Source organism: Anguilla anguilla, chromosome 13, assembly GCF_013347855.1.
Source record: "Anguilla anguilla isolate fAngAng1 chromosome 13, fAngAng1.pri, whole genome shotgun sequence".
Classification (NCBI taxonomy): domain Eukaryota; kingdom Metazoa; phylum Chordata; class Actinopteri; order Anguilliformes; family Anguillidae; genus Anguilla; species Anguilla anguilla.
Window position 1 is genome coordinate 32,060,642 of NC_049213.1, and position 18,067 is coordinate 32,078,708.

The following is an 18,067-nucleotide window of genomic DNA, read 5'->3' on the forward strand; positions in this document are numbered from 1 at the left end:
TAAAAACAGTAAAAAAAACAAAAATAAAAAAAAAACAGTAAAAATATGTAAAAAAAAATAAATAAAAAACTCAAACAAAAAAAGCTGTATCTGCAGCAACACAACCCCAGGCTGAAATGTATATGGAAAAGCAGCGCATTTACGCGCTTACGTGCACATCTGCTGGCGAGAGAGGCATCCCCTCCCGCACCGCCCACTGCTCGGCCCTCTGTTTAAAGTGCGCCATTACCCGGAGGCGGCAGAGGGGGAAAAACGAAGCGCTTCCTGCTCGTTTCGGCTGGCACCCCCCAGGGCCCCGGCGAGCGAGCGAGCGGAAGCACGGCCCGCCGATTATAAAGAGTGGGCGTACGGCCCCTGCAGGGGGGAGCGTGTCGCCGTTTATACCCTGGCTTTAAATGACGGAACAACGAGAGTGGGCACCCTGGGAAGGGGGAACGTTGCCTGTCGGCTGAGTGGCGCTAGTCCTCAGCCTGGAGTCACGCGTTCTTCGGAGAGAGCGAAAGGAAAGCTTTTCATTACTGCGTTGGGCAAGGCGTCTCCCCGTCTGCTCTCCACACCAGGGGTTCCCAACACTGCTCCTGGAGGTCTGCCGTCACGAAGGTTTTCACTCCATGCCGTAACAAAGCACACCTCATTCAAGAGCTGGAGATCTCGCTGAGCTGGTAATTAATGGAATCAGGCCTGCCAAATTAGGGTAAAAATGGAAACCTACAGGACAGTAACTCCCCAGGAACAGGGTTGGGAACCATTGTTCTACACAGTGGCAGACCTACTGGGGACCAGAGCTGGCCTGCTATATCAGCTAATCCACAGTTTACAGGTACAAAGTCCATTTATACCTGAATGTGAAATCTGACATATGAGCGACATTTAATTTGATGTTCAAGAACCTTATAGACCATTTCAACTATTTTTTTTCCCCGCATGTGTGGACTTGCATATGTTTTGCAGTATATGTATAACCATTATGGTACTTGGCTTCTAATCCAAAAGTTCCAGTTTCAATTCATAGGTAGGGCACTGTGGTTTTACCCTTGAGCAAAGTACTTCACTTACATTTCTTCGGTCTATATCTAGCAGTATAAATGGATATTATGTTAAACTGAAAGCTGTCCCAGTTGCTCTTGATAAGAGTGTCTGCCAAATGCCTCAAATGTTCTGTAAAGTATATATTGTGAATGTTATACAGTATCGTAATACAGTACATGCAATATTTCATGCCAGAAATGTTCTTTCCTTGTCTAGTATTATAAAACTGACAGAGTGGCCTATGCAGTATATAATGATATGACGCGGTGAAGTGCTGATATTGGCCATCAGGTTTAATGTCGGTGGACGACATCAGAAATTCTGCTTTCAAAAGAAATCCCAGAATTTTAATGTTCCATTTTAGCTCACATTTCACTCGATTTAATCCCTTTTGTTCTGGATTCAAGTTTCACTTAAATAAAAAAAGGGTATTTCTCTCCTGTCCGTCTCTGAATAGATTGAGAGTGTAGTTTAATTAAACGGGATCTGTTCCTTGTGATGTAATGGAGCCTGTGAAGGGTGATGGAGTGAGAGGAGGGGAGCACAGGAGCTCATTTATTGGGGATGCCCTTTTTGGCCTTTGTGAGAACAGAAGTGAAGTTCCTTTGGGGCTGCGCAGTGCGCAGTCCGTGTGATGCTAACGCTGTGCGGTTTTTGGACTTGCATCCAATTGTGGTTTTGTTGTGGCATAAAGTATTGACTGTCAACTTTTTTTGCTACTGATTTGGCCAACCTTTTTCCATAGATGCGTGCACACACACACACACACACACACACACACACTCATGAGGTCACAATGCACTAAATCCCCCATCCACTTCTGATAATTCATTCAGGCATGCTCTTAATGACATCATTTGCACTTACCCTGCTCTCCAAAATCCCAATTCACCGGCACTTCCTGCCGACTGTTAACAACAGCGGACAATATGGGGAGCCAAATATTTGAAAGGCCCAGAGCGATGGCATTAATCTCTTGATCCAGTCATGTTGATGCAGTGCTGGACAGCATGGGAAGGAGTGTCACTCAAGCCATTCGCTCTCACTTTGGGCCACGGATTGGAACCCCCCCCTAACCCCCCCTGCCTCCCCTCTCTCTATCTTCCAGCTCCCAATTGGATTTGAAACAGCCAGGGTTTATCTTTATAAAGGTCGGCGTGAAAACCATTATTTAAAAAAAAAAAAAAAAAAAAAAACAAGCAAATTACACTTCATTTTTCATTGAGCTGTCTGTTTTTCCCCCCTCCTCGGCTGCAAATTGCAGAGCGCGTGCATCTTGTGGCCTCCCTGTGCATGCAATTATCCGCAAATTCAATTGAAAGATGGAGCGTTCTAATGGGCGCATTGGCGCGATGCTGAAACCGTGGAAGAGGAGGAATGAACGTGCGCTGTGTGCGTGGGTGGGTGTGTGTGCGCGCGCGTACTCGTACTGTATGAGTGATGTGTACGCGTGTGCTTTTCTGATAGTTGCTGTACTGCTCAGAAGCCGCTCCTTTGGTTCTTGTACTCGTGCAGGTGTGGCACAGAGCTGGTAAAGGTGCAGTCAGGAGATGGGCAAAGGAGAGAACGTCACGTGATGTAAAATGGCCAAAGAAAAGCAAAAAAAAAAAAAAAAGGAAACTTTAATCTAGTCATTTATCCAGTGTAGCCTCAGCCACTGACAGCAATGAAAACTACAGCACATAGACCTGACTATCTGCTTCCCTGTATTTATGGTTAAAAAAAAAACAGGACAGGGGTAGAGATAATTTAGTTAATACAAACACACACATTTACTAGGTCACATTCAGATTCACACACCCTTATACTGTTGTGCACACACACGCACGCACACACACACACACACACACACACGTACACTCCCAGGAAGTATTAAAAACGAAATACTCCACCTATAGAGTTAAATGTAGCGGGTAATTATTTCATTTTCTAATCTCAGCTCAAGCAAACATTCTTTGAAGTGAAGCTGCCTCTAGGTCATTGGTGTTTGGGTTACAATTTGCATATTGTCTTTAAAGAAGCAAACGCACACTTTCATATGGCACTACGCAATTCAGTATTCATGGAAATATGAATGCCGTGTGCGAATATGCAAACACACTCAATATACTGTACGATGTAGCATACATATATTTATGTATGTAAGCATGTACGCTCATTGTGAAAATGTACAAAGGCTGTACAAACACACCCACAGTACACGCAGTGCAGTATATCAACCTTCATACTCGCTGGACCGATGGACACGTCCTTCATTTTCTCGGCAGAGAGAAGTTTCGTTTCGTAGACGGCCGAGGGTCTGCCTCAGTTTAAATAAACGCAGCGATATGCTGCGTTCGCTTCAGAGGGCTGTTCGAAAGGAGGGAAGGGACGCACCGTACGACATCTGCTAGGATGAGCTCTCTGACGCCTGACTGCTCAGTGGCTTTTAATGGGCTTTATTTCACGTTCAGTTGGGAGAATGGCGGAAAGCCTTTTTTCTTTTCTTTTTTTTTTTTGAAGTTGCTTCTTTTTCCTCCTGGCTGCAGGAGGAGAGAGAGAGAGAGAGAGAGAGAGAGAGAGAGAGAATGAAGTGATTTGCGGCGGTATTGATCGAGCTACGCGGGCTATCGATCAGAGCGGTGTGAGAGATGGGAAAAGGTAGGCCGTGGCGGACTCTGTGTCTGGCGGCGAACGGGGCCCGGCCACCACTACGAGGAACGGCCTGTGGGGGTTAATCCAGGCTCACCTCCGCCATGAGGACCAGTCTGTGGAGGTTAATCCAGACTCACCTCCGCTATGAGGACCAGTCTGTGGGGGTTAATCCAGGCTCACCTCCGCTGTGAGGACCAGTCTGTGGGGGTTAATCCAGACTCACCTCCGCTATGAGGACCAGTCTGTGGGGGTTAATCCAGGCTCACCTCCGCTATGAGGACCAGTCTGTGGGGGTTAATCCAGACTCACCTCCGCTATGAGGACCAGTCTGTGGGGGTTAATCCAGGCTCACCTCCGCTATGAGGACCAGTCTGTGGGGGTTAATCCAGACTCACCTCCGCTATGAGGACCAGTCTGTGGGGGTTAATCCAGGCTCACCTCCGCTAAGAGGACCAGTCTGTGGGGGTTAATCCAGACTCACCTCCGCTATGAGGACCAGTCTGTGGGGGTTAATCCAGACTCACCTCCGCTATGAGGACCAGTCTGTGGGGGTTAATCCAGGCTCACCTCCGCCATGAGGACCAGTCTGTGGGGGTTAATCCAGACTCACCTCCGCTATGAGGACCAGTCTGTGGGGGTTAATCCAGACTCACCTCCGCTATGAGGACCAGTCTGTGGGGGTTAATCCAGGTTCACCTCCGCTATGAGGACCAGTCTGTGGGGGTTAATCCAGGCTCACCATCGATATGAGGACCAGCCTGCGGGAGTTAAGCTGGGCTCACCTCCGCTATGAGGACCAGTCTGCGGGAGTTAAGCTGGGCTCACCTCCGGCGCTGTTGTGACAGTTGGAAAGCTGACGGATCAGGCCTTGAGCAGTGAGCCCCAGCATGCCCTGGGGTTCACTTTTACATTTAAACCTCTTCCGGAAATTCTTACCATTAGTTTCGAGTCCTTTGCTAAATGAACAGCTGATATTTTTCAGAAAAATCCCACCAGAGGTACCGTTTAATGAACAGTCATCTATCAACAGTTAAATCTGGCTTTCTGGTACCTTGGAAAAAAAAAATAAACACTCACACGCAGGGTGAGTGCGGCAGATTTTCTCTCTTCTTGATAATCAACCAAATGGCGTTTGAAAATGAACAGCCCCCTGGTGTCTTTGCACTGTTGGCTGAGTGCAGGCTGAGAAGCTCTCCTTGGGCGAGAGGGGGGTGCACGTGTCACTGACAGATAAGCGCGTCTGTGCACTGTGCTGGAAGGTTCAGACTTTCAATGTGCCTTAAAAATAATAATACCATAGAAAAGCGCTGTTAGACTAATACAATTAAATACAGCAGGTGATTCACTCATAAAGTCCCCAGTTGAGTTACAGTAGACAGAAGGTGCATAGCATCTTTATTAATGCCCTGAGAAAAATTGTGCTGGCAAAAATCTTGCTGTGATGTAGGGTTTTACTTAATACAGACAAACCTAACACTACATTGTTATAAATTTGTGTGTTTTCTGTGTGACAATTTCTACTTTCTCAAGTCATCATAACTGACTGACTGCGGTTTGTGAGCTATTATTGATACCTGTTCCCTTATAAGAGTCATAATTTGTCAGAGTGTGTTAACTTTGCGTGCCAAGGCAATTTCATGCACCGATTACTGTCGTAAGAGTAAAACATCTGTATCTCCAACGTTGCTTCCATAGCACTTTCCATATTTTTGGCTGTGAGCTGTGCATTACGCATTGTAATGGCTGATACCAAATGACCAGGATTTGTTTATTTATTACTGTTTCAAGGACCTAACCACCGTGACATGTGCAGTCAATGGGAATAAGTGGCACTCATAAGGGTGGGAAGGATGCCGTTTCTGTGGTTCAGTCCCTGTTAAAGGACGACGCTCAGATCTGAGACAGGCACTGCTGGAGAGCTCTGTAACCCTGACCCCCCCCCACCCCTATACCCACCCCCCACAAACATGCCCTCTTCCTCCCCATCAGCAGGCCTTTCTTATCTGGAAACAAGCCTGGGCTGAAATCAGGCTTCCATTCAGCCGTGGTGATTGAGCCTCACTTTTCCCTTCTCAAGTTCTCCCGGTTCGCTCGCTTGTTTTTTTTGTTTTGCGATGCGGAGGACGGAAAAAGAGGGGCAGTTAACCTATGGGAATCAAGAGTGAGAGAGTGTGGGGCGGTGGGGGGGGGGGGATACGAGAGACAAATGGATGTGATGGGGGTAGGCAGATGGAAATGGAAGAAAAGGAAAGAAAGAGACAGGGGGAGGTAAGAAATGAAGAGAGCAGGAGAGAAAGATGGAGGGGGACACGCGCAGAAACTGAAACAGAGGAAGAGAGAGAAAGGGAGAGGGAGGAGGGAGGAAATGGAGGAAATGGAACTGGAGGGTATGACAGATGGGGAGGGAGGAAGACGTGGGGAGAGAAAGCATGAAAGGAGACAGGGACTCCGGCGGAGGGGAAGCCGGCGGCGGGGGCCGAGGCTGGGGCTAGCGTGCGGAGCCCTCCGGTTGAGAAATTAAAGATGAGAGGGGAGCGAGAGAGCGAAACGTCGCCGAGTCGGGGAGAGAGGCGGAGAGGTAAGGAGCTCGTGCGAAAGCGCGTCGAGATTAAAAAAGGAGCACTTCCCTTACAACAGAGCCTCTCTGGACGCTTTTGAATAATTGAATCTCGCGTAGCGTGGCTGCCAGGCGCTGGTGATTTATTCATGTGTATTGCAGGAAGTTGTAATCTTTTCCACAGCTCGGCCCGCTTTCCACTGTGGCGCGGATGAAGGGTGACAGAATCGGGCTTGCCATGAAGGCTCCATTAGGTCTTAATATTGTGCGCCCTGGTGAGACGGGCTTGCTTTTAATTTTAATGTCCAGAAAGACACCAGATACTCTCACATGCAACCTCCCCCCCCCCCCCCCCCCACCCCACCCTATTATATTTTGATATTCTGCCATGTTGTGGCGTTGCAGCTTTTTAATTCCTTGTCAGATTCTGCATCCGTGGTAGCTCAGCATAGCCGCAACTGATACCCCCTATGTAGTAATGCGGTGTAATTCAATATAATCTGTGAACTAACATAACTGTGTTGTCAATGGAGGATTTGTAGCCGTGATGATAACAACGCAGTTTTCTGGCAGCGGAAAGTGTGGTGAAGCGGATCCGGGTGCCCGCGCTCCTCCGTGGGTTTATTTTTCTCCAACATGTCCGCCCGTGAACCCCTATCTGATTTCTGAGCCTCAGAAAATTCACCCACCCAAAGAAATTGGGCGAGCGGTTCTGCCCCGTCTGTACAGTGGACAAATTGGCCTTTTTTTTTTTTTTTTGCGTGTGTGAGCACGTGTAAGGAGTGCTCTTGTCGTGATTTTGTGCAAGTGAATACTTTGGCTCGGGCTTATCTGGCATGGGGGGCTTCAGTCAGCTCAGAGAGCTCAGAGGGAAGTAGAGGGAATTATGGGTATTTTTTGTGTGTGTGTGGAAATGGGAAGAGTGAGGGTCCTTTCAGAACTCAATTTTCTCTCCGTGCTTTCCACAGAATGAGGGCCTGCTTTCATTCTGCAAGCCAGGTGCTCTTCCGTTCCTTCATTCTATTTATCTCTGTGTCTCATAACCAGAAGGCCTAAACAACATTTTCTGTGAAATAATTTATGATAATTGTTTAAGTCCAATTTCAACACTACTTTGAAGTTCAGACGTTTTAGAATTTAATGCATAATTAAACAAACAAAAAAAGAAGAAGAAAACAATAGGAAATGGTCCCCAACCTACCAATCACCTGGCAGCAGGTGTGACACAGTTCTGACACAGGTTTGGGGATCTCTCATTGAAAACACATCACAATAACTGGTGCTACTCTCTAACATTAGTTTCATGTTTGCATAAGTAAGACTGTCCCAGTAAATTGTCATTAGTAATTGTACTATTAGTCGATTAGTAGATGAATTTGACAACCACAGGTGTCGCATACATAACCTTCTGTACTGCTGCCAGGTGTAAAGACTCATTATGTCCAAACCTAAAAACAGAACATAAAAGCGTTGTATGAAGAGCTAAGATCATTCATCAAATCATGTTCGTTTCGAGAGGTGTCGGATGAAAAGTCTCAGTTGAATGAAAAATGGTGATGAGGTGAGGCTTTAGTTAAAGTGGATTTCATGCAGTATTCATCATGCGTACATCTACTCTAAACAACGGCCATAAAGCCTGTCATAAGAAAACAAACACTGTGACCACATTATAATAACTGACATGAGTTTATAAAGCACGTAATCATAAGCATTATGACCCTAGCAGCAAACCGTATTTCACATATATAAATATATGAGTTATAAGCTGATTATAATATTGATACTCAAAATTCCTGGTATTTGGAGAACTATTTTAAAGCAAGGAAGGAAGATTTATGTAGGTTATTAAGGTGTTTATACTTTTTTATTAAACAATCAAACAAAATAGCTTGGATTGCATACTGTGGTGGTGAAGAACAGAGTGGTACCTGCGTATGGAAATTGTATCACAATTATGTTTTTATGCTTTTCGCACTGCAGTTTAAATCTCTGGCCTCAGTTAAACAAATCTCCTTATTCAAATCCAACCGGTCAAACATTGATAATTGATGGTTCATCTATTCATGTTGATCTTCCCTTAACCATTAATAAATAAGCTGGAAGCCAGTATTTTACAGTAGGATAACTATTTTCATATGTATCTGTTATATTTAGATGTTTTGTATACATTTTCATGTATTAACATCGTAATGTGAATGTATGAACTATCTCAGCCAGTTGTCAGGTTGAAGGTGGGTGAACGGAACAGGTTGTGTTGCTATGACAGATTTCTACATGGTTTGGCGTGTCTATTATTATTACAACAGTACTGTATTTTTCCCCATTTTCCCATCAAATGCAGCATAGCTGCGTTGCCATGAATGACAATTCCTTATATGATGTATGATTGAAACTTAAATGATATATGATCAGACATGCGCACCCATTCATGTTCATAGCCAATCATCCTCTCCCATGCTCGATCCCTAAGCCAAGGCAGTGCTCTTTGTTGCACTGGACGCTCAGGCAGTAGGGTGGGTGTTCTAAGGGTCTCTGCACTGTATTTATTGTTTATGAACAGTGAACCCCTGGAGTCTGATTAGTACTTGCTCCTGGAACGCTGAATCTGAAACCTTTATCCGTCATTGGCTCTTCCACACAGGAGCCACACTGGACTTGTTTTGGTTAGAAAATCGACAGAGCACCAGGGTCCCGCAATTACTCATTCTGTGTTAAGACACAATTGGAAAAAGCCGGTGCATATTTGTTTTGTTTTGTTTCTGCTTTGGCCGAGCGATACATTTCGAACTGTCAGAATCGCGTGAGCCGAGAACGATTTCCTGCGTTCAGCAGTTGTTGGGGCCTCCGGACGGCTCCTGTGCATCTGCCGTGGGAGGAAGCCCGGCGTTGTTGGCAGAATTGCGTGTTCTTTGCTCACAGGCTCTCTCACTGCTCAAAAACACTGGTTATAGGCAAAACCATGCTGCATATGCTATTAACTCTTTGAAGAGTAGGTTTTTTAGAATGTTTTTTTTTTCTTCAAAATTCTAAGTCAGTGTTTTAGAACTTTGTTGACTTCAGTTACCAGTAATGACTGTTACATCAGCATTAGAATGTTCAGTTAAGAACGTTCTAATCACATATTTGTGATCTCACACATTAAAGGGTTAATGTTCTGTCCTTGTATTTATTGAAATGTTTCTTCCTGCCCATAAACTCTCACCTCATCCTGCTATTTTTCAGGAGCAATCGAAAACCATTTCAGATTGTGTGCATGATTAATGTCAAGGAATGGGGCAGGACTCTGGATGGATGAACTACATGTTTGAGCCAAAACACCGCTGATCCCCGTTGCAATGTTTCCGACATAAAATACAAATTATATTTGGTAAAACAGTTTGTACATATTTGTGTATTGTTATTGACCGCTCTGCAAACTCGAAAAAGCTTATCCCTGACACTGAATCAATCTGTTTGTCTGCGTGCACTGCCCAGTGCCACAGGGGAAGTACCCAAGGTTCCTTCAATCCCGAGCTTTTTTTTAATGGGTTTACGGCTGTGGAGGAAGTAATCAGAGAGAGGCTGTTAAAATCTTGAAACGGCGCGAGCCGTACTGGACTCTGATGGGCGCCGGTCTCATTTATCACCAGATGTTTGTCTGCTTTTTTTCCCCCCTCCTTTTGGCAGCAGCAGGATTTCAACCACGGGGTATCGGGGGGAATCTGAATGCCAAAACAATTAAATAGTACACTTTTCATTTGAAAGCCATTTTCGGTGCGGGTGAGAAGCGCGGTGAGGAAAAAAACATGGCCCCGGGCGGCCTGTGTAATCACATCACAGTGAGAAGCGCGAGTCCTGTCGCTCCCTCATCCACCAATGTAACGTCGTCTGGCTTAGAACAGAAGCTGCGTCTGGTTTAAGACTAATCTTAAAAAACTTTTACATTTAAACCCTGAGGATTCATATGGTGCACTTATGTTGCACTGCATTTTTTTTTTTTTTTTTGTCATTTCCTTGATGGCACAAAGCAGGCGTAGTGTTGAATGGATAAGACAGTTATGATATGACCTTATTAGAAGAAAATGGAGTCACAGTCACAGAGTATGACACAAACCAGTTGAACAAGGGCCGTACAGTTAGTCTTACCCCTGGGTTTCAGTATTTATGGCACAAAGTGAAAACGATGTGACGTGATAACTGTGGCTACCTTTTCTCCTTAAGTTCTCTGCTTAATTTGGTGCGCAAACCTATTCTGGAGGCATCAGGCGGCGTGATCGTTTCCATGGTGTCCCCTTTAGATCCACCTCTCCAGCTTTGTCGCCAGACTCCAGCGTGGCGCGTGGATTTTCTTTGTGCAATTTTTTATTTATCGCGCGTTATGCTCAGAATTAATTTCCTGGGCGGTAATATGGCTGAAGCATCTTTATACAGCCCTGGTTTCCGCGCTCTGTCTGTGCTGTTTCCCCTGGCTCGCTGTCTTTTATCTTCTCTATTGGTGAAGCTCCTTTGAGAACAGATGCTATAATAAAAGCACTCTCTCATATTCTCCCTGCTGTCCACCGACACCTCACCCCCCCCCCCCCCCCCCCCCACCACCACCCTTAGGCTATCTTTATCTCTGTTGTCACAATCCGTGTGTACTCTGAATTCACGTGTGTCATTTCTGACCCTTGTTTGATTTAGCGTCACCTTCCGAACGTAAGACCAGCGGGGGTTTGATTGATTGTAACCCGTTCAGTTTGTTTTGTTTGTGAGCTGAGCAGTGCGACTTTCCGTGTTCGGTGTTTGGATAATTAAGACTCCTGTGGCAGGTACACTAGTGGTGGAGCCCTCGAGAGCTGCTTGGGTCTTATATAGCAGCAGAGTTAAGCAGCAGGGGAAACGGTCACACCTGCTTGCGCGATGCTGTCTTTAACCTCGCTGTTGATGTTGCCTGGTAACCCCCCCGCCACCCTCGCCAACCCCCTCCAGCGTCTCATGGGTGTGGTCACGGCCAACTTTGCCAGAATCGCGTTTGCGAAAAGCAGCACCGGCCGGGTCGGGTCAGGTCGGGTCGGGGGCCGGGGGGCGGGGGCCGGGGGCCGGGGGCCGGGGGGCGGGGGCCGGGGGCCGGGTCTGACGACGGGGCTGAGAGCTCCCTGCTAGCCCTTAGGGCAAATCTCAAAATCGGGATGCAGCTTGATTTCCGTTGGCCCGTGGCCCGGCCCGTGAGCTTTCTGCCGGTTTCCTTTCATCAAAGGCGGGGAGATTCTCTCAGTACTAGCCGCCCGGTCCCTAGTGCTGCTCCAGGCACGGGGCGTCTGAGGTGAATGCTGCCCTCCTGGTGAGCAGAGTCCTGCTTTTGTGCACCAGAGCGCATAGACCAGGCCTATTTTCAGGCGCGGTTATAACCAAATGTTTGCCTGCTTTTCGTCCCTTTTGACAGCGAAAGGATTTCTAGCACAGTGTGTCAAGAAAATCTGAACGGCTAAACAATTCAAGAGTGCACCTTTAATCGAAAGTCTTTTATCTTTTTGAGATGAGGTGAGAGTGTGGTGTGCAAAGACACAGCCCCGGTCTGGAGACACAGAGACACAGAGACAGAGTGGCTGCAGATCTGTTTGCTGAATGTTTTTATTTGAAACCGCGTGACTTTTTCAGTCATGCAGAGAGTGTCACCGAGCACAGTAGTTTGTATGCACCTTAAGAAACTGCACTCATAGCGAATGAAAGAAGAGAAAACACCCCGAAATCTGTCGCACCGGCACCAGCTTCACCAGTTTAATCCCTAAAGCCCTCCTGATAAACACAGAAACTACATTACTGTGTGAATCCACTGCAGGGCACACATATAAATGGCTTTGAATGAAGTGGGGAAATACAGGAGATTTATTCATCGTCACCCTAAGGACTCGAATGCATTGCCAGTGAATAGTGTCAGATTTGGGCTGTGAGCACTTGGATGCTCTTATAGTGAATAATGTCAGGTTTGCTTTCCTCGCACGCAAAATGTGCACTACTGTGAGCGGAAAACAGCCACTGTGCCACACGTTCTGAGCTCAGGTGAAATTTGCATAGCTCCTCCCCTCTCTGCCCTAATTAAGCAGGGAGGTCAGGGAGCCCCTATCATCCATAGAAGGAAATGGCGGCTAACGTTTCTCCCCCCCCTCCCGTGTTCTGTCTCCCGTGTCTACCCAACAGGCTGCCGCGGGGTGCTGTGTGGTTTCGGGGCGGTGTGCGAGAAGACCCCGGCGGACCCCTCCAAGGGCGAGTGCGTGTGCAAGAAGACGGCGTGCCCCTCGGTGGTGGCGCCCGTGTGCGGCTCCGACTCCTCCACCTACTCCAACGAGTGCGAGCTGGAGAAGGCGCAGTGCAGCACGCAGCGGCGGCTGAAGGTGGTGCGCAAGGGGCCCTGCGGTGAGTACCAACAAACGAACCCCGCCCCCTTCCTCTCCAGTCTTATACCCCCCCTCCCCAGGCTTATACCCCCCCTCCCCAGGCTTATACCCCCCCTCCCCAGGCTTATACCCCCTTTCCCAGTCTTATACCCCCTCCCCAGTCTTATACCCCCCTTCCCCAGTCGTATACCCCCCCTCCCCAATCTTATATCCCTGCCCCCCCCCCCCCCTCCCCAGTCTTATACCCCCTCCCAGCTCTGAAGCACGCTCCACTGTCAGACAAGAGGAGGGCAGTGTGTGGCATAGCTGACTGCAGGTTCACATCCAGGTTGTGAAAATGATGTTGTGTTCTGTGAACAAAGCTCTTTGTCTTCATATCATATCATAGTACCTGGGATATCATATCTTATATCCTAGATACTATGTTCATCAGCAGAATGATGAATGAGATCAGGCACAGCACGAGCCTTCAGTGGGTGTGGCCTCAGCATTAGTAGCTGTAGTTGTGGTATATAGTGCTCAAAGCTCCTCCTGTCTGAGACAGACACTGCAAATCTCCAGGCTTAGTTTCAAGCTGTACATGGCCATCTGATTTTCTAAAAGCGTGTCTGATGACAAGTGCTGAAAAAGGACGATTAAAAAAGTCAGTCAGTCAGACAGACACATTACATTACGTTTTTTTGGCAGACGCTTTTATCCGAAGCGACAGTAAGTACAGTAAGTGCGTACCGAAGGTCATTGGAACGGGTCCGATAAGGCAGAGCGGAGCAATCGAGCTGGCGTGTGGGATTGAATCATGTCCTGTGAGTAGGCGGGGGCCGCCCTGTAGGCTGCAGTGTAGGCGAGGGTCAGGACTCTGAGCCTGATTCTGGTACGTCTCTGAAACAACAGCACTGACCCAGCCATGTATTCCCGGTGTCAAATTTCATTACATTTTAAAGCTTCCTGCTGGTTATGCTTTTATTAGGCAAAATCAGGAATGGAACCATCTTATTTTGCTTTCAAGTTGTATAACAAATATTACAAAATGCAATAATAATAATAATAACAATAATAATAATGTGTGTGTAGTAATCATTAAATGCGCTTTGCGACACGCTCCTATCAGGGTCACTGTGCAGTTGGGAACAGTGTGAAATTAAGAAACAACAAATTGCATGCAAAGTACACAATTTTTAAAAATCAAGGCTTGGTTTGGTGTATTTAAGCTGGGGCACTTGATTGCTATGGCCTGTAATTATGAGTGCAGGTGGATCCTGGTGTACCAGGCTGTCAAAGAGACTGTAATTACCATCGGTGGAGATGGTGAGGGGGGGGCGCGTTTTGAAATCAGGTGGAACATGCAGCCCCTACTTGCCTAGAAGCACAGAGTGTAGTGCCAGTGTCTCCTTTTAGTGATCTCTGCATACCTGTTGCCGTGAGTTTGGGTGACATGCGGAGAGACAACAGGGCCAAGCCCAAACCGTTCTGGAACATTTTTGCATAATTACACTCCGAATCGGAGAATTATGGATCGCATTTATCTTTGTTAGCTCTTCAGACGCCGCTAAGAACAGATAGCCAGATAGTGGCCCCTTCCGGCTGTTCGCAGTTACCACTCCGAGGGTTTCAAAAGAGGGGGGGGGGGAGAGCAGAGGTGGCACTTTCACGAGTGTTTCAGCTGAGCGGCCTGGTTGAGAAAAATTCAACCCGTTTTAATCAGAACAGAGGAGGGCACTCTGCTTGATAATGCGTGAGTCTGGAGCAGGGGAAACAGCCCAAAGCTGCCCAGAGGGGGCTTCAGAACTCATTTCTCGGCCTGGCCCTGCAGGATCGGCAGAGAGCAGTGTGGAGCAGCGGGGGGGTCGCCGTGGTTGCAGGGCTGCACTGCTCAGCAGGAAGTGATGCGGACAGCAGTCAGGATTGATCACGCGGGCCCGCCCGGCGCTCTGAGACGCCTTGGCGACCCAATCACAGGAAAGCATCGATCCCTCGCTGATTTATTTACCTGTTGGCGGCACACCTCGCCCAGTTGAAACCCTTTTCCTTCTGACATCTCTGGGCTGCAGTAAGCTGCAACTTTTGAATTTTTTTTTTTTTGTAACTTTCAGTCTTGCTTTGCTAGAGGATGATTAAAGCAAAGTAATTTACTGTAGCTGCTGCGTTATGAAGGGACTGCATTCTGTTCTGTTTGTGTTTTTACTTCCCCTTTAATTGCTGGACACAGGTTGAACTGTGAGAAAAAAAAAACTTCCAGTTCATTGCTATAAAGCTCTGAAACTTCAGGAAGAAGCTCAAATAGGAACTATCCTACTAATTCCATTTCATGGAAGATACCCCCCCCTACCCACCCCAGCCCCCCATCCCCCCATCCCCCCACAAAAAAAAGAAAAATAAATTAATATATGAGAGAGTGGCTAAAAGAAAACCCCCCATTGGCCCCATCATTTCCTGACTGTTGTGGAGTCCTTTCTTCCCCATGCCTGTAGTGGGTGGAGGCAGGTGTCAGTTTCCCCACACAGCCCTGTTCTACGCTGAGGCAGGCCTCTGATTACCGAAGGAGATTATTCCATTCCCCATGTTTGTTCAGTCTCCCTGGGGGCGTGAGGGGTGGCAGTTGAGCTAGAGCCAACAGGTTGCTAATACTTCGCATGTCAGCCGGGTCCAGCTCCACGAATGTTTGCATATAAAGCACCGCAGCAAGCTCCAGTCCTGGAGCGTTTGAAGCCTGAGGCTGTTCTCTGTAAAATAGAGGGGTTTTCACACTTGTCACTTGGCACTTAGTTATAAGTAACTGGAATGTGAAGTATTTTTAAGGCTTTCTTGAAAAGTTCAGTGGGTATTTTCAAGCAACCTCAAGTAAAAGTGTTTGGTCTGAAGTACTGAGCACATACCAGGTCAGAGGCTGATTCATGCTTTTTACATCCAGTCAGATCAGATCGGGAAGCTGGATTCCTCCAAGTGCAATCCCAGTACCTTTTAAAGACCATTTAAGGTCACATGCGATTTTTTACTGTGGACTTGTTCAGGCTCATCAGTCATTGGTGGATGGAATTTTAAACTGAATAGTTTCTCTTCCTTGAGTGATTCTCCCCTCCGATCCGTTTCCCCTTGGGCCACCCAAAGTCTGTGGTGACAGAAGTGTGATTACCCGGTCCCTGCATGAACATTCTCTTCCTGGACAAACAGCTTTGTGTGACTTGGAGCCCCAGAAAACTTTACACCGAAAGCAGCAAGTTTTTCCTTCCAATATTGATTTGATTGGATGCAGTGATGGTGTTGCCATGGTGAGATGTTATTCATTGTCTGGGCTTTTTGCTGCCAGATTGTAGTTCAGCCATAGAACAGCGGACCTGTTTTGTGCATCTTCCTCCTCCTCCTCCTCCTCCTCCTCCTCAGACAGACACATTTTGTTTTCTTTTGTTTTTCAGTGTTTTGCCTTCCCCCCCCCTTCTCTTCCTCTCATTCTTCGTTTGATTTGCTGCTTCTCCTCCCTCTAATTCTCTTTCTTTCTTTACGTGTTTCTTTCTCTTCCTCGACAGTACGGCTCTACGCAATCCCTCCCTGTCCTTCCCCCCACACCTCTAATTAACTGGGACGGCTGCTCCTGCAGAATTCATTTTCCCGTCCGAGCGGTATCGCGCGATGTCTTCATTCTCTCACGAGCGCGGGCAGCGGCGGCGACGGCGGCGAGGGCCAGAGGTGTCCATAAATAAATAAACCGTCGATCCACGGCTCTCACCGCGCGCGATTCGCCGGTGTTTGTTATTCACCTGGCGGCTCCGCGTTCCTAAACCTGAAAATATCCCTCCCCCAACCCCCCGTCCCCACCCCCGTCCCCGTCCCCACCCCCACCCCTACGCCCGCTGTCTGCGAAGGGGGCTCTCACCTCCAAACGATAATGGAGTTTCTGAATGCGATCCCCCGCACCCCCCCCCCTGCCCCCCCCCGCCCCCCTCCCCTCCCCACCGGGGGGTGCGGTGCTTGTTAAACAGATCCCGTCTCTCCCGCTTCATCCAGAGCTCCCGTGTACCTGCCAGCTCCCCGTGAGAGATGTCACAGATTATAACGCGGCCTTGCGCTGTTTTAAAAAAAAAAAAAAGCCTACAACCCCACCCCACCCCCCCATATCCGTCTTACTATACTTCTTTTGACTTATGCGTTCATGTATTTTATTGCCTTGAATAATGCATACTCCCCTCTCACACACACAGAGCACAACATGCAAAAACATAATAGTAAATACGGGGAGTACAAGCTGGGAACAATGGTCCATTTTCATATTCTGGATAAGCAGACGCATCAACGTTAGTTTATTTGTGTGTGTGTGTGTGCTTGAGCACATAGAGAGTTTAGTGATGGTGTTTATTGTTTACTGGATTTGTATGCGTTTGCATGTATTTAATTTCCACGTAGCAACTCTCTCTCGTTTGCTCTCCGCCCCCTCGCTGCACTGCCTCCGTCTCCCTCTCCATCTGTTTCTCCCTTTTCATTTTCTCTTTTTTTCCCCTCATTTTCTGTCTGTCACTCTATCGAGCTCCCCTTGGTACAAACGTAGCTCACTCCAGGTTCCGAGCATTTATTCTCCTTAAGCTTAAAAAATGAACTTCAAAAGATTCGTAAACTGAACCAAGATGGCGCCTTCCCTCTTTCTCTCTGTCCACAGTCCATTTCTCTCTTATTGTCTCCCCTTCTCTCTCATAAAGTTTCTCTCTCTCTCTCTTTCTCCGAGCCTCTCGAGCTTCCTTTCTTTTCTTTCCCTCTTTTTTTGCTTCAATGAAGAGAGAGCGTTCTTCCAGCATCGCTCTGCCTCCTGTCTGGACCGGGTTAGAGTGCCAGTGCCAGTTTTCCCAGAATTCCTCAGGTGGAAGTTCGTTAAGTGGGTGGGGGGGGGGGGGGGGCAGATATATTTGTCAGCGAACAGTGTGCAAATCACTCTGACGCTCCCCAGAGGCACCGTACTGTATGAGTCTGAATATGAGCGTGATGATGAAGGGGGGAGTTGAGGCTGACAGGAGATGGTTCCTGTGAATGTGCCCTTTGTGTTGACCCTGACCATCTCCAACTTTAAGCAATAACAGAAATAATGGGGAGAGAGACAGCCAGAGATGCTTATCTTCCATATTTATATGTGATATTTGTAAGCCATTATATATGGGGCCCTTCCCGGGGATATGGTCTTGTTTTCTTTTCAAGCTTATGAAATTATTTGTTAGGTCATTTATTGTCTCTCTTTATTGCTTTCTGCCCCTCCGTCTCTCAAAGTGCTTTTGGAATGAAGTGGCTTATCAAAACATACTGAAATATTCAATCCACTGCTCCACTGAAGACGGTGTAGTATAGTGAGAATGTGTCTGCTTACGTGTAAATGTGTGCATATAAACGTCTGAGAATGCGTGCATATGTTCATGCGTGCGTGTGTGCACGTGTGTGTGTGCATGTGTGTGCATATGTTTGTGCATGCGTATGTGTGTGTGTTCGTGAGGGTGGGTGTGTGTGCGTATGTGTGTGT

General features: G+C 47.3%; 1 protein-coding gene across 3 annotated transcripts in view; it reads left to right on the plus strand.

Moving 5' to 3' along the window:
* The window catches only part of LOC118211163 (agrin-like), a 125,742-nt gene that overhangs the window by 24,063 nt on the left and 83,612 nt on the right, over nucleotides 1-18,067 (plus strand). For 2 of the 3 annotated variants that reach the window (XM_035388080.1, XM_035388082.1), the window contains exon 3: nucleotides 12,380-12,595. In XM_035388080.1, the coding sequence (XP_035243971.1) occupies nucleotides 12,380-12,595 (216 nt within the window). Of the gene's footprint in view, nucleotides 1-6,126; nucleotides 6,242-12,379; nucleotides 12,596-18,067 lie in introns of those variants that run through there. The other variant, XM_035388081.1, reaches the window with a different exon arrangement.